The 22759-nt window shown below is 40.0% G+C and overlaps 1 protein-coding gene across 1 annotated transcript in view; it reads right to left on the reverse strand.

Annotated features, from left to right (window-relative positions):
* Positions 1 to 22759, reverse strand: part of nrxn2b (neurexin 2b) — a 609692-nt gene that overhangs the window by 484461 nt on the left and 102472 nt on the right. The window contains 1 exon segment of the mRNA XM_051075715.1: positions 17098 to 17118. Within this exon segment, the coding sequence (XP_050931672.1) occupies positions 17098 to 17118 (21 nt within the window).

A 22759-nucleotide genomic window follows, 5' to 3' on the forward strand; every position in this document is an offset into this window, starting at 1 on the left:
ATTCAAAAGAGGGACTTTCTTTTTGAGGGTTTGGCAGCTCAGGTCATTTAAAAGCAGCTGCAAATTTAATGGGGCAGCACAGAGCTCTTTGAATGTCTCAAAGTCAGAACACAGTGTGAAACAGCTCCAATACAAGAACAAATCTACTCGCTGACAGAGACAGAGAGGCTAATGACCTTAACGGCTTTGGCCCCAGTGTAGTTTATGCATTTTGCCAACAGCACTTGCACATGTCCCTCTAAAACATGTCACTGGGCCCAGTGAATGACTACAATATGACCGTGGCACCTGAAATTTATGCTTGTTATTTCTATGATCATTTCACCCACAACAGCCTACAATGACAGAAGTGAGTATGAACAAGATGCTTCGCTCACAAGCAGAAAGGACCAAAGACGCACAACAACTGCTGTGATGCAACACTTGCTCAATGGAAATAGCTCTTCAAGATGTTGTGGTTTCTGTAGAGCATCTCTGATGCAGAACTGAGCTGCTTATTACATTTCACAGCATTCAGTTATTTTCCATGAGAGAAGAAGAATTGAGTCATATCTGTTAGACTTGCTTTTTGAGTGGGTAAACAGTGCACTTGTTACTTTGGAGATTCAGCTCCTTAGATGTGCTAATCTGCACTGCCTAGGGAAAGCAGTCTTGATAGGAGTTTAGCAACTGCAGATATGAAGTGTACAGTTCACGATGGAGAACACTAATGGCGACTAATAACATGGCATTATTAAAAGGTGAAGTCTGAAAAAACAGGAGCAGAAAGGACAGCCCTGTTGGGGCCCCCCAAATGGTGACAATAATTGAGCAGAGAAATAGCAATAACAAGATATGCCATTCTGGGTGTCTCTGTCTACCATTAAGATTGTTGTGGCAGTAAATAGCAGGTAAATTGGTCTCTTCAGGGTCTTTGGGATTGCTTAGTGGACTAATGGCTAGTGTGGCCGTCTGCTTCATTCTGATACACTTGTGTAAAAATCCCAATTAATTTCTGCTAATGTTGAGGCTAGCCGTCACATTTTCTGCTCTGTTAACAGCCAACCGCTGCCTCCTATACTTAAAACTAAACATAGGAAATAAAGAAAAGTTAAGAGAAGCATGAGCACCAGGATATGGTCAATGCAATCCTTTAATTTCTTATTACAAAGATTACCTAGTATCGAGAGAAATGGAGGGACAGCAGTGTGCAATGTTAACAAAATGGCACACTAACTTTAAATTGAGCACAAAGAGTCCTTCCTGTTCCTTTTAGAACAGGGATCGATGCTACAGGGAACAAGGATCAATATGAATTTGGTGAAATAATAGCTTAACGGTCCTGAGAAACCACTACTTGTAGACACTACTTGCAGGCTAATTAATTAGAGCAACAGCTCCCTACATCATATACTTGTGATGCCAAATCTCAGCCAATCAGCTTGGGGGAAAAAAAAAAAAAAAAAACAAGAGTTCGCAGACAGGACAGTAGACATTTTTTCTTTGGTAATAAACCTCCACCTGTCGCTTTGTTGTTTTTCACCCTCTTGATTTTTCTTCCTTCCTGCTGGAGCAAGACAGACTGCACTATGCATAAAAGTGCTCTTACTTTTATCTGTGCTGCTCAACAGAGAGTAGCAAATCTGTGTAAATGGCTGTAAACGTCAAAAGGGCAACCATGTTTCAGATGGGCTACATTTACCTCACATGACTCTGTTTATTCTAATGTTTTATTCAAAGGTTTATATATATATATATATCCCATTTATTTTATTTTTTTATTTTATTTTTTTTTTAAATATGCATTTCAGCAATTTTATGTTTGCTTTGGGAAATCAATGTATATATATACTCAACAGTGATTTCACTCTCTACATAATCTCTCTCTAAAGACATGTTGGAGAGGCAGTGAGATGAGATAAAGCCAATTATAAATGAGTCTTGCAAACCACTTTGATTTTAATCTCTCCTGTGAGTGTGAATGCGGTGCTAAAAGCTTATTTCAAGAATATGGACCTAAAGTAAAGGTGTGCTAAATCAACTCATATAGGCAAGGTTATCCCGCTGCAATCAAACTCCCTGAATTCCCAAGTTCAAGTATTGCTCTCTTACCCTGAGCTAGTATACAGAGGCAGCATTCGGACATTGGTTATTTTGATCCAAACACAAATTCCTCTCTCTCAGGATAAAGCAGTTTAACAGCACCACAAACTGCATCCTCTGAAGTTATCATACAGTTGAATCAATACCTCTCACAAAAACTAAAGAGTATAACTTTCATGAAGGTAGGTTTTATTGAAGGACTGTTGTATTGGACTGTCATTTAAGCAAGGTGTACCTAAAACCCTGGAAACTGAGTGTATGTTACAGTGTCAATATGACCGTGTCCTGATATACTATTTCTAATAATCTGTCTCGGTTTCTATATGCTAATCTTTAGGTGCCATTTGTAATAGGCAGGAGTCAGACACTATGATTCCTATGCCCTTAACGTAACAGCCTGAGCTGCTGACCTCATTTGTGGATCCACATTCTCTTTAATGTGGTGCTGCCCTGCAGAAATGGGGTCTAGCTCATAAAAACCTAAGGTTTACAGGGTAACTCTGAAATTGAGCTTGACAGAGCTCCATGCAGTCATGATATACTCTGTTGAGCGTATGTGTGAGCAGAGTGCATAACAGACAATCAGTTGTTATGCCACATCATTAGTACGGTCAAATGACAGCATGCCAGGTTCTTTGTTGATAAGTTTATTCTCGTCCTGTTGTCCTGAAGATGTTTTTCCATGATGGGGGCTAATAACAGTTGACAGGTTAGGAGGAAGCCTGAACAAGCCAAATGATAAAAAACGATAGGAAATCAGTCATGCTATTACCTAATCAGTGTTCTCTTTATCATAAAAAGAAAAAAAAAAACTTTTTCTGTGCTTGCAAAAACACAGTCATTATCTGGATGAACAATTATTCACAGTGTGTGTGAATGTTGATTACAGCTTACCCCTGTTGTGTGAAATGGGAGGGAGACATTCACTCATCAAATATGGATGGAATGGATGTTGATGCTTTCCATCATGACACTTAATCATGGCCTTCAGTAAACAGTAAAGGGCAGGTGGGATGTGATATGGCAACTGTAAGTGCTTGGTAGGTAGGTAAACACTAGCTGATGACTGCTCAGTGTGTGAAGATGGTGAGAAAAAATGATTGTGCTCAAGCTAGATTTGGACACTCTGCAAACAGTAAAGTATGGTTCATGTCAAACTTTGGAGTGAGTGAAGACAGTTCTTGACATATCAGAACATGTCAAATATAAATAGAACCTCAGACAACGCATAATGCTGTCAGAGAGGTGAAAAGGCTGACTTCAGATGACAGTTGTGTGTACATTTGCCCATATGCAGCATACGCATCCTGTGTACACAGTGCTAGGTGCAATGACACTCACATGCCTACAATCCCCTTACTTAGCAATATGTTTATCACCCTGCCATAGATTTCCTCTCAAGCTGAATGATGAGCTGGAGCTAGTTGCAAACAGGCACACACCCAATTACTGCACACGTTTAGCATGCAGGACTCATCGACCCACAGAGAGCAGACAAACACAAACCACAGACAGGGAAGAGGGGGGAAAAAAAACCCTGTATCACCAGAGCGACTAACCTCTTGATCTGCACTTGATCTTCACTTGTCTTCAAAAGGCGGGATCAGTGTCAGGCTAAGGTCAAAAAGTAAAGGCAAGGGGCCTATGGGGAGAGGGGATGAGCTTTAGCCCTGAACCACAAGATAAGATCAAGTTCAGGCAGAGGACAAATTGGCAGGTAGAAGTGAATACAGGAAATGGGGTTTATGAGGGGAAAACCTATAAGGGGTAAAGAAAACCTTCCTAGGCTGATTGATCATATCTGAGTGGCTAGGTAGTACAGTATGCAAAGCTCCTAAAAACTTAAGCTCGTCCACCGCCAAATTACTATACTCCAGCCTACTATCAAGGCATAAAATGCAGCAGCATAATAAAATAAAAACCATACTGTGAGACTGTACAAATCTGAAAACTCATAGTTTGAGTTTTTTGAAAACATAAATGCGTGGCTTGTTCCAGAGTAACCACAAAGTTTCGCTCTCGTTCAATGTTGAAAAAGTACACCAGCAGTAACATACACAAAAAGCAGTCTCCAGTAGCTAATTACCATGCAGGAATAACTAATGCTTGCTGAATGCAGTGGTGTTTATTTTAAAAAGCCATTACGTAAGGTAATGAATATGCGTAGACTCTGGGGGCCAGCAGCTCAGCAAGCTTAGTGTTTACTCTAGCTTTAAAAGGGTGCTGCTTGCATTTGGGTTCATTATAAGCTGCTCTGTATTCAGGGTAAAAGTGGGTGATAGTAATTCAAGGATTTGTGATGTATAGACTGAATTAGGGCAGTGATTCACGAAGGATGCGCAACAGACTGCTGTGAAGAATTTTTCAAATTCATTTCTGATTGAAAGGACTGACCTACAGTTTACCTGGGAGGAAAAGCTTTCAGCGGGAATGGGCCACATGGCTGGTCTTTTGTATCGCATTTGATAAGCTTTTGAAGACTAGTTTTCTAAGAGCAGGGCATATGCAAGTGTGTGAATCACTTATATTTGCTGCTTTGTGCTGAGCGTTTTGAATCTGCATGAATATCATGGTTCAAAATACTTAGCGTCATGTCTGCCTGCCTTATACCTGCAATCAGAAGTCTATGACAGTAACAGAGACAAAAATGTCTGTGTGTTGGTGGTGGCAGCGGGACTAACGCTACAGCTGTAGAAAGAGCAGGCACCCTGTGACAAAGGTAAAAAAAGGAAGGGTGGTAGAGGTGTGTGGGACTGGAGTTGGGGCTTAGTATGGCTGCCACGTCCACTACTCTGACAACTAATTTGCCCTAACATTTCAGCAAAAAGGTCAGACAACCCTCTGCCCAAGTTTATGAATAGTGTATAGGGGCTTTGGCTGACAGAGAAGAGAAACAGCGAACAAGGCAGGTAGAAGGTCTCTTCATTGACTTAGCTTAGAGAGAGGGGGAGGAGGCTGCTCTTGTCAGTGTCCAGATGGGAGCTGCTCTGTATCCTCTAAATCAGGAGTAGAGTTCTGACCTTATCTTATTCAACTGGGCCACTCGCTTAAGACGTTGAATTGTTCAGCTTGCACTCTCTAGTGCCTGCAGATTTCACAATAGGACCTTTGACAGTGGTAAAGAATTAAACAATAAAACACAAACAAAAAAAGAATTCCTCGATTGTAATAAATTCACACTGCATGCAGAAGTAATACCCTTAGGCAGTTTATGGTTATGCCTTTAGTCTTCCAGGATGTAAATAAACACGCTTTCACACACTGCTCTATTTTCATATCTTAAGGGAGCTGAGGCCATAGTACATTCAGAAACTTGCTTCCACTTGAAATTGGGGCTCTGACAGTAGAGGAAGTGTACTTCCAACTGAAGAGGCGGAGGCTGGACTCAATATAACAGCCTGCAGTACTATCCACCTACACTGGTCCTGAGAGCCAGAGATATGTTCAGGACATACACAAACACACAAAAACAGGACAGCACTGCCTAAAACTTTTTCAGATGAAGACATACAACATTAACTTAGATAAAAACTACAAAATAAGACCCCTCTCCTCTTTCTCTGTCTGTGTGGGATTATCCAACACAGACACAAAGCAGGGGAGTCTCACTGAACTGAGAAATGATAAATTAATGGCTAGAATGTTAAACTAAATGTTTAGTATCACAGTGCACAACATAATTCCTTTGAGAAGGAGCATACACTCATGCACAAACAGGCTTACATTTAAGGCACTGGACAGACCCAGCACATTAAGGTAGAAGATTAATGCTGCTTGTTTGTCCTCCCACATGTTACAGCCTTACTGTCTCCGGAATTACTCAAAGGGATCACATGGCACCAAAGTTACTCTTCCTTACCAGCCATTCACACCACGGTCCGCACGAAAACACCCAATTCCCAGGATGCTTTCTGTCCAGATGGGCCAAGCCAGCGACACTTGTTCAATTAAAGGCATCAGGGGAGACCTAACCACTTTATTATCTGCAAGCTGGCCCCACATTGATCAGCCTGTCTGGGACCACTCACAGACTGGGTGACAGCTTAATCTGGGCCCTGCGCATGCACAAACACTGTCTTTCACTCTCACACACACACACACACACACACACACACACACACACACACACACACACTCACAGACACGTGTGTGCACACACACATAGATTCACATACTCAGTCTATTATGGAGTGATGTGGATATACTCTGGATCCTGAACAGGTGTAAGCATGTTTATTTGTCTGTCTCAAGTCAGCAAAAGAAGGAAGGAAAAGGTTCTGGGAGATTACATCAGTTTCATTCACTGCAAACTGTCAAGCCATGAAAACAAATGGTTGTCCTTCTTTGAGTTTCCTAGTGAAACCTGCAGAAATCAAATTGCTAGAATAGATTTAAAGGCCCAGTCTGGAGAACAAGCTTAGTGACCACCTGTGGCACTGTGATTGGTAGACCGCTTGCTTTCTATATGTTCATTTTGCAGGACTGATGACTCAAACAATTCTGAAAATAAATCTGCCTGTGATGACAAAAAGACTCATGGTCTAAATGTCAAATAGAAATAGTACAAAACATAGAGTTACAGTGGGTCCAAAGAACATATGGAAATCTAAATGTCCAAAAGAAGCCCAGAGCATATTTTGTATCTTAGATTGATGGTAGTAGTTGGTGAGATTGTCCATCAAACTGAGGCCTGGGTTTGATGACTTACATATCTTTTTTTTCATTCAAAGCCAAAAGCTTCAGAGGTTCTGCACATCTTATCTGATGTTGTATCACAACAAGTAGGACAACCTTGTCAGGTATGTACTAACGTATATGTTAGAGACAATATGAAATTTATAGCTACACCAAGGTTAATGCACTGGCACTCAAAAGCAATGCTGTCCCTGTAGACCACCCCACTCCAAAGACAAACAGAGACAGACACACACAGAGGACAGAAAGGCCACATGGTGTATAATAACACTTTGCAGATGACACTGGCTTAGTTGACAAAATGAAACCCTGGCCTAGCTGAACAGTCATTAACAGTGAATCCTAGTGAAGTATCTAGGCCATGTCTCCTCCTACTGAAACAGCCTGCTGGTTTGATGCCTCTGCTCTTGAGATTCAACCTAACCCCTCCTCTACCTCACTCTATCCCTTGTCTCTTGCTTCCTAACCTTATCTCTCTTATTTCCTCCTCTTTATACTCCTTGCCTTTGCACTTCTCCCTTCTGCCTCTGCTTCACATTTCCCTCTAACCCCTGTCAACCATTTCCCCCTTTTATTTCTACTTCGCTCCAGCAAATGATCATATGCTGAGAAATCAAGTAGGCCAGGCCTAAGCCGCCCACTATGGGAGCACTGAGTGTTTGTGGCATTAAAGCTCCTCCTCTCTGGCCCTCGGAGAATCAGAGAGGCAGATAAATAAATAACAGCTATAGAGAGAAGAGGCTTTGTGGCAGCTGCTGAACAGATTTATGGTGTTTCTGATAACAACTCATCATAGCAGTTAGGCCACACTGACAGTGGAGAGAGAGAAAAAAAATCAGAGAAGCCCTGACTGCAGGGACAGTTCAAATATTTATCTCAGAGATGTCTGTTTTGCTTATCACAAAATGGTCTGTAAGGCCACAAAAAGCAGCATACTATATAAGAACTGTGTGTTGAGTTAACCTGATGAATGAAAGCACTGATTTTAAATCATACTAACTGAAGTCTTGACAGACTGAGCTCACAGTGGAGAGGTAGAGCTGTGCTAGCTGTCGCCAAGCAGCAAATATTCATCAAACACTGACAAATGAAAACATTTTTGTGAGAAGTTTCAATAAATGCCAAAAGAAAAAAAATAGCCAAAGAAACTTAAGCAGGACATTTTTACTTAATCAGCAGTGAGCAGACCCTGGCAGGAGTCTGGCTGTGATAAATGAAGAAATGTCTTGTTGTACGGTTTGCTGAAGTGTTCACTTTGTAATTTTGCCATCTTGGATTTGAATTCAAACTAATTTCTCAGTAGTAATCATGAGCTGCCTAGAGCAGCATGAGTCTCCTATAATAACTGATACCAGGACACTTGTCTCTATGTTTGCTGCAATATAAAAGTCATGATAAACAAATTTCAAACTGAAATGAAATGAAATGTCTTTGTTTTGTCAAGATGGTGGCCATTTCCATTTTACACCAACAAATAAAAACTGATTTTATACAGGGCTAGAAAGCACTCAATCAGTGCTGAGTTCTTAATTATGTGATTATGTAAGTGGCATAATGGCCTCCACATTCTGCAAATAGTGGCTCTCAGACTGGTGTAAACCTGTTTAGAAAATAGTTCAATAAAATTTCATCCTTAGTGTCTATTCAATTACTTTAATTCATATGGCATTTAAAACAAGAGAATGGAAAGTAAAATTTTCACTCTCTATTATCCATATCCAAATGGTTATGGTCGAAAATGATGATGGTGATGATAATTAGCTTTTGTTTAATTACATTCAATGCTGATTTATTTCTGTAGCACATTTTAAAAGTTGACCAAGGAGCTGCAAACTTTTTAGACTGACACAGATTTGACCTCTAAATTTCAAGATGGCAATTCTAACCTATTGCAAATTGTTACATTACAAAAAAAAATTATTTCCTTTATATTTTTTACTATAGGAATTGGAATGTTGGTGAAAATGTGTTTCAGTAGCACACAGAATTGTAATTCATGGTTTGAAGACTTAAGGATCTGAGCAGCCATGTCTGAGGTCATGGAGGGGTAAAAGTCAAAAGGCCTGGTCCTAATCCAGCAAACTCTGACTAGACTTGTGACTTTGCAGATTTGAGCTTGGAGCTGTAGTGAAACATTAGACTAAATTATTGGCTTGGATCTAAGAACACTAAATCCTGGGCTTATGTCAAATTGTCAACAAAGACTAGTTATCTACATATGAGAAATGATGTGGAGGAGTTTTTTTTCTGTCTGTCTCCAAGGAACACACCATACACTTTGATATTAGAGGCAGAATTAATGAGGCAAACATACCGTACATCTGGATTCTCAACTCAAACATTCTGTCAGGTTGAGCCTAAAGATATTTTGGGGATTTAGGAGATAGTGAGTGTTTTCACAATTTTTGTAATTTTTACACAGTTTAAATTATTCTATTCTTCTTGTCAGTCAAATGCTTTTAGCTCCTGCATTACCATTATCAACAAAAGCTAACAAATCTTGTATGTAGGTGGACTACAAGGATGCCAAGTTTAGGACTGACAGGTTTGGTGTGATGTTTGTCATTTTAAAGGATTACAGATTTTTTGTTCTTAGCATACACTTATACCTGCAACAAAAACATCAGTGTTGAAATAAGATACATGAAGAAAAAAATTATATTTCTATAAGCTCTTTTACTACTTATCTTGTTATGTATATATACATGTTTAGAAGACAAATGGTTGATGTTCTGTGTATGTTAACTTCTATGATATTTTCATCTCCTGCTCATCTAGACAGAGGTCAAAGGTCAGGATCTGCTACAGTGCTGCGTTCCATCAGCTGGTCAGAATTTAGTGTTTTGCTAAAAGACATTTCAAAAGCTTACCAAAAGTGTTTGCTTATAAAACTCTTAAACCTGGGTTAAATTTTCTAGACCAGCAGTAAACACTGTGCATTACTAGAAATGCTTTACGTTTGCTCTGATTTTCCACTGAGACTGCAGTTAAATGCCATAAATGCATCCATCAAAACCCAGTAATCATAGTGATCATTTCCATGTACCCTCTCTTCGATTAATAGAAAACATATACAATTTAAGGTCAAATCTCACCACATTTATTTTTAAAGGTAGCTGAATTTAACTTGGAAATCTAAAGGTGGTGAGTCAAAATAACAAAACAAAACAAAAAAAATTCCAGGTAATGCAACAAAAGAGAAAGTGCAAGAAAAAATAAGACATGCAGAAAGAGCAAGATGGTGACTGCAAAAGACAAAAAGAAAACAGTGATAAGAGATTGAGAAGGGAGAAACAAAAAGGAGGATAAAGCATGAGAAAAATACATTTTCCAATCTACCCTACTTGAATCCCAAACAAATATCATTTTACATTCACGCGGAGGGAGGGAGGTCCTCAGTGGCAAAACAAGCTCACTCAAGTGTTACTATTTTCCCATTATGAAACTGAGGGAGGGATGAGGAGAGAACAGCTCTATTCCCCATTTCCCTTCTTTTATTGGTCACTCTCATTCATCTCACCGGGCTATTGATCTCAATTTTACCAGATCATTTCTCTCCGCACTGCCTCCGTGCCACCAACAGCCCTTCATACATAATTGTAGGCCTGCTAAATGAATGTTGGATAGTAAATAAAAGCCAGACCCCAAACAGGACAGCTGAAACAAATGCTCACCTGGTGAATAAGAGAGAAAATCCTGTTTGCTTTGGACTGAGAAACAGATTCAGGCAGTGAGGCTAAATTTGCCGAATGGTATTAGACATCAGAGGGGTTGGACCTTAGACAAGCTTAAATGATGGAGAAAAAAAAAAACAAAAAACACACACACATGCATCACACAGATGTACACAATCTGTCTTGTAAGGAACACATTTACACAGAAAAAAACAAATGCACACACCTACGCAAGAGAAAAATGTGGCAGTAACCACTTGCCTAAACCTTTTGGCTTAGAAGTCGGATGGAGGCGAGAGTGAGTGCGAGTGCTTTTATTCTCTTAGCACTGGCTGTCGGCTCGGGGAAGGCCAGAAGATGGACTTTTCGCTGGGCTCTGCCCAAATGCAATCTCTCACAGTGTCACCTGGCCAGCATGGACTCTTAGGTTTGCAGTCAGTGGCATTTCATGGAATAATTGAATTCAGAAAAGGCTGCAGGTACACAACAGGAGTGTTCTGACACTCTTGAAATAATGGCAAATTTTGAGGAGGAAGAAACAAAAATATAGAGCAGTGACTCTTGACTTGAGCAACAGACAAATCTGGTTATGAAAGTGATAGTGGGTGTCAGGTGGAAAATAGGAATGTGTCAGCTTCTACATATATCTCAGTATGCCTGTCTACACATACACACACAACCACAGAGGATAAATGTGCACTTTGGATACTTCTCCATACCTACACATGACTAATTAAGCCTCTACTGACATGAGCATTCGCTTATGCTGTTTTGTGACGTTTCTTTTTGAATATGTTAGATGTAGATCTTTTTGGAAAGGATTAGTTCTCAGGGCAATGTACATGACCAAGAGTTAAAAGATCTCTGTCATCGATTGCACCAACATCATCATCATTGGCTGCAAAAGAGCGAGGTATAGTTCCAAATGGCCCAAAGTTGAGACAACCACAGGAAAAAAAGTATGGCTGATATTACAATCACTACTACTAATATTTGTCAATATTTAACTTGAGGTTATTTAAATGTGTACTTTACTAGGCAGAATCTAACACCATAGTCTGTAGAAATTAATGACACTGGGGATTCAAGGTGCTTAGGTAATAATTACATTACCCACCTTCACTTGTTAATCTAATCTGTGCCCAGTAAGGCCTAAGCTGTACACTGCCGGTGTAGATCTGGTAGCTTAATCACCTGCTTTGTAAATTAAGTTACTATGATCTCTTATGATAGTTAACATTAAGAGCCTCCAAAAGAACAAGGTCAAACCTTTATTAAAGATGTACAATGGATCCTAACAGTGGTTGTTGGGTGTTGCCTTTGAATGTAATCCTCTCACGCTTTATAGCTGTAAAAACAAGCTCTAATTTAAATGTCACCATGTTAAATACACAATGTGAACATTAACTGAAGCTTCTGACCTGTATGCACAATGTACAGGTGTTCCTAATAAAGTTCTCAGTGAGTGTGGTGCATCCACTCTATATATCCTTCAATAACACAGTAAAGCTGCATTTCACAGCTTCCTATAGAGGCATCCCGCCAGTAAGCCTCTTAGCTATAACCTCTACATTTACAGCAGAAGAGGGAAGACGGTGATTGAGATGACGGACAGAGGACAGGGAAAAGTGGGGGAATGGGTAGAGGGAAAGGAAAGGAGTGATGTCAAGAGTACAGACAGGTGGCAAAAAGGCAAAATAGAGCAGGAGATTGATGAGGACAGGGATAAAGCTAAAGATAGGTATAGGAATAAGGGGAGACGAAAAGAGAAAAAAAAAATCACTGAGTGATACATGTAGAGAGGAGGATTACCAATATTGTATGTCTGACCGAGCATAAATTAGTTGGTGAAGACAACCCAATGTGAAATGAGGCAATATAAACTCCAAATACCCCATAACCCCAAAGTCCACTGGGAAATGCTTAAAAGACTTTATGTCTTTTTTTCCTGGTCGAAAAGACACAAAGGCACAGAGGTGCACAACAAATTTTCATTTTAGTACACAGGAGAAAAAGAAGTACTTTGAAGAGAGAGTTGAAATCCCTCCCAAAGCTCATTGCGGTATGTCATTGTAATACAGTTGAAGTGCTGAAGTTTTGACTTTTGTGTGGTAGGTAAAGGGAAAAAAGTCAACTAAAGGGGACTGATTTCTAAAAAAGGTATAAAGCGATATGTTAAATATAGTAATGCTGGTGAAAAGGCACCTTGCTATGAAAGGTGTCTGAATCAAAAATGAGTCAAATGAGTCAAAAGAGTCTAACTAACTTAGGAAACAATAGCATAGTGCTAATATGGAAAAGCGTCATCATGACACAGCCTACAAAATATATACTATATGTACAGAAGTATCAAATAAAGACTTAGCAATGGAATATGTAGCCATTTAGTTCTACTAGTCTGCAAATGCAAAAGCAACAAAGAAAAATCTCAAGCAGAGCAGCACAATCTGGCACACACAATACTCTTCTTCACACACACATACAAACACACAAACACTACACAACACCAGAGCTCCGGGCCATGCATTGTCCAATCCATTTCTCTCTCCATCATAGCAAACAACATTGCCTGAGGCCACGCATGTTGACACTGAAGCATCTGGAGTTGCTCACAAGTGGACGCCTACTACATCCCCTTAGACTTGGTTATCACAAAGTAGAAAAATAGAAAGAGGAAAAAAACAGTTCGAGCCATATGGGGTGAAATTAACGTCTTGTGAGAACAGGCATGGCTGGACCTTTATCTCCTCCAGGACCTGAGGATGCCTAATCTCACTGCAACATCTGGCAGAGGCTGCACAGACAGAGGAAACATCAAGGCATGCTACTGTCCAAAGGCTCTTGAGCAATTTCAGATCTGAAGAAAAGAAGTCATTCAGCTCTGTGCCACCCTTCCCATCCCTTAGTCACTTTTCCCTTCCAGTGAGGTTACTGTGACTATGTGTGTGCGTGTGGGATTGTTTATTTATTTGCAGCCTATTCTTCTCAAGTGCTTGTGAGCAAAAAGCTAGCCAGCAATCTTCCACAATCGATTCCTTTGTCTGAACAGTGCAAATCTCTTGTGCGGTCACTGAAAAATGCAGTTAAGCTTTATTGATTGGAAAGAATGGATAAATTGTGTTGTTATGCTATGCAGTTGTATAAATAAATACCTTACCGTTCTCAGTTGCTATGCATTGTCCTTTTCTTTTTTGGGGGGGGGCCAAGATCAAAACAGTTTACCACCCAGGTGGTCAGCCTTTTATCCAATGGTATTCAAAATAACAACAGAAGTTGGAATTTGAATAAGGATCATGTACAAGCACCATTTGTTCCAGAAAATTACAAAATCTAGGTTAATACCACAATGACATCAGAACATTTACACTCCGTGTTTTTGCCTTCTGTTGCCATGACGCACACTCATTTAGAAAACATTCAAGTTTTCAGTCTATGATATTGTTTTATTTCTCCTGAACAAATAAGAACAAAATCCATAATCTGGTTTGGATGATCCAAAGTAATCTCCTATAACTACAGGCCTCACTCAAATCTATAATCCTGTATCTCCAGCCAACATCAAACTCCATTTTTTACAAAGGGGAAAAGAAAAAAAAAATGTTATTGCTCTCCCCCAAGGGTGAGATTAAGTTGAAGGTCTGCGTGGCTCAGAGAGAAAAGATCATTAGCCTTGATCAGATTGATTAAGATCGGTGTGAGCAGCTCAGAACATCCCTCTCCCAAACAAAGCACCAGGTCACTAAATCTATCAGCCAGTCTCAGAGGCCAGCCGCACTGACCAGGGTTGGATTTGATCTGTTACTGTCCAACTGTATATCAGCCGTTTTTCTCTCAGCCATGTCCATGGTCATGGTCTGTCACACCATCAGTCAGAGGAAAATTAAAGATGACTATCCTTCAGCATCTGAATGAACAGCATACATTTTTACTGCCTCAGCAAGCTATTATTTCTTCACTTTTTTAATAACCATTTCTGGTGTGGTAGTCAGCTGACCACACATTCCTGTTTCAGAAACTTTCACATCTACATCGTCACATACATTCAAGTCATAAATGTCATCAATATTACTCCAGTTTGTCTTTGTCAACCACTCTTCACACCCCAGCACAATATATTTCAATTAGATGTTCAATGCCTTGCACAAAAGCACCCAGTTGGCAGTTTGCATTCTCTCAATAGATCCAAGTGGTTAAAATGGCTACTACGAGGTCATAAGTCCATTCATCTCACACCAACTTCTAAGCCACCAAAACCTTCAGCCTACAGTGCCATTTCTTTATTAGCCTCTACAAGAACACCACTGCACCAGACGATGAGGTAAACCTGTGCTTACATAATGAAACTATACATCACACATGCAGTTCTCCAGGGAGAGGGCATGCCTGGCTATCAGCAAGGCAGATGGCAGTGCACGCTAGCTCGCCGGTAAAAACAGGTCAGTGTCGCAAGCAGATCATCAATTGAGGCCCCACAGTGTAAGGGTACGGGCCACCGGCCACCTTCCAGGGGCACCGACCTCCCTGGGGTTTTCAACGTTTCTCCGCATCATCAATCTCAACCAACCTTTGAACACACGGTCACCGACACTAATTAGACCAAATACGGTCACAGGGAAACCCTAAAAATAGAGGAGAAAGGAGTGAGGGTTTGGTATCAGAGACAATGAGCCATTAAATAAATCTATTGAGCTGTCTTGTTGATACACAACACACTGGGAACTGGGAACACAACTCCTTGTTTTTAATTAAATTACATGACTTCTGAGAGCACAAATTAATTGAGGTGTTAGCATTTACATTTTAGGACTTTTAACAGTTTTAGTTTTAAGTAATTATCCTCATATAACAATATCTTCACCCTGGAGTATGTTTTTGTGTCAAAATAAACTCCAAACCAAATTCTTAAAAAAAAAACCCCAAGGGAGTTTTCATATTAGAGTTATGATATTGCTGGAGAAAACACCTAGACCTCTGCACAAGGAGAGGTGTTCCCCCCTCAAATTGCTGGGAGCACACATAATTAATAGGACGCTTAACCTGCAACACATGCCCTTGCCCAGTACAAAAAAAGATACCTGCAGAGCATTCCTCAAATGACTAAGAAAACTACAGGTGCTGAGCTAAAAGGTTAGGCTTGGGTGACATTGCCTTGACATACGCAATCACAAACAGCAGTCCACAATATTTGCTAATTTGATATATTACTAAGCATCATAACGCTGATCTGTACAGCTGGAGAGTCTAGTTTTACTTAGTCCAGGCAAAAGTTTTCAGGAGTCGCTTCTGCTTCTCCATTTCCTTCTCTCTCTCTCTCACTCAAAAAGCTTTCTTGCTCCTCCCCTCACTCCACATCAGTCTAGAGAGTCTTCTCTGTCAGGCGGTCTTGCCAGGAATTGTGGGATTGCCACCATTTATTGCTGTTCCCAACCTTTCCCCTGACATTTTCCCATCAAGGGCTTCAGTGGTACTGACATGGGACATGGCTGCAAGGGTGCACATACATACAGTGGACATCTACACACATGCACACACACATACGCAGAGGCTTGCATTTCTCATGTAGGAACAAACTGAGAAAATGTCAACTTCAAACTGTCTGCAAGTGCGAACATTCCACATATCAAGCAAGACCAGAATTCAAATAGAGATCACTGGGTTAGCAGATAACAATGGAATAATACTGTGACATGTGCTTTGATATTTCCAATATGCCACAAGATAAACAACTCACACATGGTATAAAGACTGAGAAACAACTGCAGCATTAAAGTTTTCAGCCTGAAAAGAAAACCTGGAGGAAGAGGGTGTTTGTTACAGTGATTTCCCCTGCTGGTTCAGACCGTGTGATAGGTAATCCATCACCTCAAACTCAGCAAGGACAAAATGCAACTGCAAAACATGCAAACACACCCAGACCCAGACACCAGTGTGCCACTCAACGCATAGATTCAAAAAAGCCTGTTCCTGTCAATCGGAGTGTCTGATTTGACTGACAAACAGACTCAGTCAACCAGAGGGTGAACCTCTTCCCGATCAGTGCAGAGTGGAGACAGGCAACAGCCTGCAGACAGACAAGCCAAGGCTGATCTATCCTTAAAGTCTGCTATATCTAGCACTGGGTTAGTGCCTGGCCCAAGGGCTAATGAGGCCCCTCAGGGGCCCCGACTGGCAGCCTTAGTTCACTGTTGTTGGAGATAGGACAGGGAGGAAAGCAGGAAGACAGCATCTCAAAATCACCATGTCATATCTTGTTAAATTTAACAAAACCTTGTTAACTAGTAAATTGTCTCAAGATTGCCAAGCTGCCTTGACATTTTTCCATTTTTTAGCATTTGAGTAAATTATACCACCATATGCTTATATCTATAGAGATAAACCGCAGTCAAAACAAAATGAAATTAAGAAAGACAAGATAAAATAAACAAGAGATAAAACAGGGATGATTTTGGTTGTGCATCCATTGCTTCTGTCTTATTCAGAAACTGTAATTTAGGCCCCCTGGAAGTCACTTATAACCGCAGTCCAAACTGACAATGCCCCTCCCCAGAGGGAGGGCTAAGAGCATTAACAAGCAGCCAGCATCAGCATCCATGACAGCATTAATGGAAGCCATCAGAGGGCCTGAAGAGTAAAATATCAGTCTTACCTTCAACAGCATACTCTTCAGCTTCAGGGGAAGGTCCAAGGGGAATGCATGGAAAAGAGACAGAAAGAGAGGAGACTCATTAGATGTCTTTTCTTCAAATAAATGTCTTCCTATTTTTTCTTCAAACAAAACCTTTACAAAATAAAATCTAAATAAAGACTGCCAATGAGGCTTAAGATCTTGGGAGGCTTGACAGCAAAACAAAATTAAGTCTACTCCCATGAATATGTGATCTGACACCTTTTATCTGACTTAGCCTGCAAATGATCCAATAATTCCACAAACATATATATTCCTCTCTTAAAGAAATGTCCAAAAGGAGTGTGGAGGACCCTCAACCAGCATACAGTAACCACGCCACTCCCTAAAGGGAGCAGGAGGCCTCAGTCAAAGAGGATCCCCAACTGAGACACTGCAACTCACACACTTCTCCCTGGCTAATGATATGGTGAGGGGGGAGTTCAGGCTCCAGCAGGACACTTTACTTATAGAAACCAGCCTACAGCAGCAGGGGCCAATCTGCAATGCTACAAAATAAAAATGCAGCCGCCTGCCACTCCAGAAACCCCATGCTGGAAGATGAGGAGCTACCCAAGAATGTAAAGCAGACTGTAGCTTGGCATGGCATCCCTGTGGAGATCTTGGCATTTTGATCTGCTGTTGTAGCTGCTGGGCTTGGGTCTTCATGGAACGCTGCTGTATTAAGTTGTAGTGTGGTCAATAATATTCTAATGAGAGTCAACACTGCACTGGTGTATTACGTGCGTCTGGTACAGCTTTTCAGTCAGAGCATTAACAGCTGCAGTAGTAGCATACGGTATACTCACAGGCGTTTAGTGCCAGGGCATACAATTTACGGAAAACTACGAGGTCAGGCAAAGTGAAAAATATGCTACACTTTAGAATTGGAAAGGGCAAATGTATTTTTTATATAAGGTCCATATAACTCCCATGTGTTGGGAGGCCGAGGCAGTTACAGTTGCTTTTAGCATTAAGATTTGATGATAACAGCAGCCATTTAAATCCTGAAACACTCCATTGAACGGCCAACGTAACTGAAAAGTCAGCAAGTGAACCAGATATCCCATAACATACCAGCCCAGTTCCTGAAAAGGGATTCTCTTGAATGCACCCTTTTGAATTCACCCCTGCATGAACCAAATCTCAAGTCTGCTTATGAATTCTGTGCTACTATCGACCTCGCTGCAAGCATCTTCAAAGGGTCCTGAGCTTAAACAATGATATTAGAGGTAAAATAAAACAATGGCTCCAGGAGATATAACACTGATCTTGCTCCTGAGGCCATCCAACAGCAACTCTCAAGAACATCTAAGAGAGGGGGTTCTTCAGTTTAAGGATAGTCTCACTATGCATCCTTGCTGCCTGAACTGAGTTCAATGAGTCAAGGCAGCTGTCTTAATCATCATAGAATTATAACAATTAAACCCCTCTGTAAGTGTAGTGTGTTTGGGGTGCATTTAATGAGCAGAGAGGATACCAGCACAGTGATTGAAAGCCCTTCATGAATGACAGGGCATTTGCCAAGCTGAAGCATGGGGGACCGTGTCTGTCTGATGTGAAGTAGAGGTTGTTTATATAATCACTGGCCATGACTCTGCCTTTCCTCTCGTCTCATCTCTGATCATAGACCATCATCCTTTCTTTCATTGTCCTCCCTCATATCTTTCTCTCTCTATCCCCAAAGCCAAAGCAAAAGATGTCTGATGTACAGTAAAGGTTGTTTATATCATCACCGGCCATGACTCTGCCCCCTCCACTCATCTCTCCACAAAGTCCCTCATCCTCTCTTTCTTTGTGGTGCCTCTGTCTCTCTGTCAAAGCTTAGCTTCACAAAGTCTATCTTTGAGTAAAACAGAGGGAAGCCACTTCAGTTCAGACATGGAGACACAGGAAAACAAACATGTTTTAAAAAATTCTGGAATGCTAAATTTATCTCTTGGACAGCCTGGGTGTTGGTTTACTTCAATCAATTCATGAGGAATAGCACCATCCTAAGACCCTCCTATCTTTCTGCAGTGTTTCAATAAATCACATTCAAGCTCCAAAACTTTTTCATCAGCTTTTTTTGTCACATTCCCCATATTGCAGGCAAATATGGGGAATGAAAGATATTCCTTATCTCTTGAGAACATTAAGAATCATCCTTCATGGCCATGCCACAAGAAATGGTGAGCAATGCTAATTGTTAAATCCATATCATTTTAAGGTTACTCAACAGCAAGCATTCTTTCGCACTGTAAGTAGTTGTGAAATGTAGCCTTAAGAAAGAAATATGATTTTAGTCAGATACTTGGTGGGAAATGCCCCACCCTTCTGAGCATGTCCCTTTCATCCCATTGATATTTTCCAGTAGTCTTTACCACCCATGATGTTTTTCATCAGGGTGTATCCCACATAGCCTGAGGCCTTGAGCTCCACTGGGATCCTTGTCTTTTCAATGTACTTTGTGATTCATATGGGAATGTAGAGAACATCTGTCGGAGGAAAATGCTCTAAAGCTTTTTATGTATATGTGATGCTCTAGTGCAAAATTGCAAAATTGCTAAAGCTTAGAATTCTTTCTGGGATGAAAAGTGGGATACAGATCCTTTATTCTAACCTTTTCCAACCAATCCAAGACTAAAAAACTGAGATGTAGACATAAACTTGTGTTAAAATTGACAGCCAATCAAATGTGACATTTCTTTCCTGTACCTTTAAATTAGTGTGCAATACCTCCAGCAACAAACACAAGAAAAAAAAAGCCTAAATTAATCAAGGAGACAGTCACTGGGTATAAAAGAGAGCAGAAATCAGACATGGGCTGCAATAAAAATAAATAAATAAATACCAAAGTAAAAATTCAGATGGAGGCAGTGAAGAAGCTGGATTTCTTCTCCAATGAATTCCTGGGGGCTTTGGAGGAAAATGAGAGACTTTTCAGACCTAATCCTCACCAAGCTAACTAAAGGATTTACCAAGGGGAGAAAAGCATGCCTGCATTGAAAAACAACCTCCTCTCTATCACTATCCTCCCATTTCTTTACACACGAAGGAAGCTACACAATTAACTGTTGGTTGGATACAAAAACAGCATGAATGGGCTATAAAGTAATATTGCAAGGTACAGTACTAGCTGTAAATATGAACAGTTCACTCATAATTATAAACTTATCAACCTAACTGCAAAAATTTCACACTTCAACTGCATGTTAAATACCATTAAAATAGTATTTATTGACTCTATTTTACAAAAAAGATATACTTAATGAGATATGGTTATATAAAGGCCTGACCAATGACTTCTTCCCACAGTCATTCTATCAGTACATACTCAGTCAGTCAATAATAGAAGTGGCCTTAGAAATCAACCAGTGTGCATCCTGAGAAAAACAATCAAATGTGATTGTTGACTTCTTTTTAAAAATAATGATCAACAATTTTCAAAATAATCTTCTCATTATAAATAAAGGGCTGAAGCACAGTCATCACAGAGGGAGTTCAAGCTGATCATCAGAGGCAGAAAGAAAGAGGCTGTATATCTTACTCACATTTACACATAGCTAGAGAAGCACACTCCAACACAGTTTTACAAAACTTTAGAAAATAGCCACAAACTGTGAATTACACAGTAGGGTATTTGTATTTTTCTTTATTTTCTAGTAACAGTAATTAAGAAGTTATTTCTTTATTTTTTTTCCAACACTATTCAAGATAAATACATATTCAATGAAGGCAGCTTTATTACTACTTTATGAGGAAGCTAGCAAAACTGTATTTTATCTTGGCAATAGCTGCACTACTGTTTAAACTGTTACAGTGTAGAGTGCTACAATAAAAAGGATACCAGTTCAGTGCTATATGTTTTTATGTATGTTTATATAACAAGAAGCTCAAGAGCACCTAGATGATAAAGTTAATGTCAGTTTTGAATTCAACATATTTTTTAAAAAGTGCAGTGAAATATTTACTTTGCTTTTTTAACAGCCAGATACAAAACAGTACATCACTGCACTGATCTAATAATAACTACAGTGTATATTATGCTAATAAGTCATTACCTATAATACAGGTGTAGCAACTGTTCCTGAATGGACAGAACAGGAATACACTGCAGTCTACTGCAACAGCTGCGCAATGAAATTTATGAAGTGCATTATATTGAATTCTTGGGGAGGCAGTGACAAAGAGGTTGAACTCTGTAGTAATGTATTATTTATATTATGTATTATATTATGTATAATGTATTTTAAGATTAACTGTATCCAGTACGATTAAGATGAATTATACAATTTAAATTGTGTTTGACCTTAAAGTGGCCACATTTCTGCTGTAAATATCAAATGTTTCAAGTATTTCAAATATGTATTACATGTAATAGTAACTCACATGTAATCAGATCTGTCTAATACACTCACATTAGTGAATCATATGATGAGGTTAGTGAGGTATTCTTGGTATAGTCAGATGATGCACTCCTTATCACTGTGGAGCTGACTGAAATTGAGAAATGTGGCTATCATGTGGTCACATTGTGTTCTAACTGTCTCTCAAAATGACAGCTATGGTGGCTGGTTCATGAACTGAAAATGGAAACTGGAAATGAAACTGTGGGGAGGGTGTTCTCAGAGGGCATGGTTATAGAAGTTGTTTGTTACACAAAATGAAAGAGGGCTGATTTTCCACTTATTCTTTTGAAAGTTCATGATGTGTACTGTTTCCCATGAACATGAATTTGACTTTAACTTGCTATCAAGATTGAGACTTTTATTTAACTCAAGATTTCCATTACACCACTAAGCAGATACACCTGTAAATGTTCTGTCCACACTGTGGTTCAGTTGGCTTATGCTTCTGTTTTTATGCTGGTTTTGTGGTTCCAATGTGGCATAAAGCAAATAAGTCACCTGAGTCGATATTAGCTCTGTATACAATGCAACATTTTCTTTGGATCCACACAGGATAGCACATTACCCACACAACACTGATTTGGAGTAAGAGTGGCCTCTCCTCTGTTTTTTGGTAATAACTGCCAACACAGAGGTTCACTGTGCTGTGAACAACATTGGCCCTTCTGCTTTCTTTAGTAGACCTTGTATTAAGTTCTACATAATAAACCACAGTGTAGCCACAAACAATGACACCTAATTTGAAATGTCTGTGTCTTGCTTTGGAGTCAGCCTTTTATACTAAACTTCAAATGCAAACCATTATTTTACATGGTTCCTGTCTTGTGAGTCACTCTAGCTGCATTGGAAAGACTTTTAAAGTCTATTATTTTGGCCGGCAGAATGTCACTCAGGGAAGTGAGATTTCAAAAGGCGAGACGGAGGAGAAAAAGCCCTTTCCATCCAAGGCTATTTGACATGACTTTAGAGAGGCACAGAGGAAAAGAAATGACAACATTAGTGAAAAACGGAGTAACAGACAGAGTAAGCAGAGAGAAGACAGGCAGATGGAGAGAAACGTGCACACACACACTCCCTACACACCCCTTTCCCTCCTTCTTTACATTCTAATCAGAGGGAAGCTTTGTCCTGAACTCTCCCACATTGTCAGAAACTTTCTCTCTGAGTGACAAGTTAATCCGCAAGACATGGCCTTTGCAGATTTCACACCAAATCTCGACAGCAAAACACAAAACTTCCACCCGACAAATGTG

Source organism: Lates calcarifer, linkage group LG14, assembly GCF_001640805.2.
Source record: "Lates calcarifer isolate ASB-BC8 linkage group LG14, TLL_Latcal_v3, whole genome shotgun sequence".
Lineage (NCBI taxonomy): Eukaryota > Metazoa > Chordata > Actinopteri > Centropomidae > Lates > Lates calcarifer.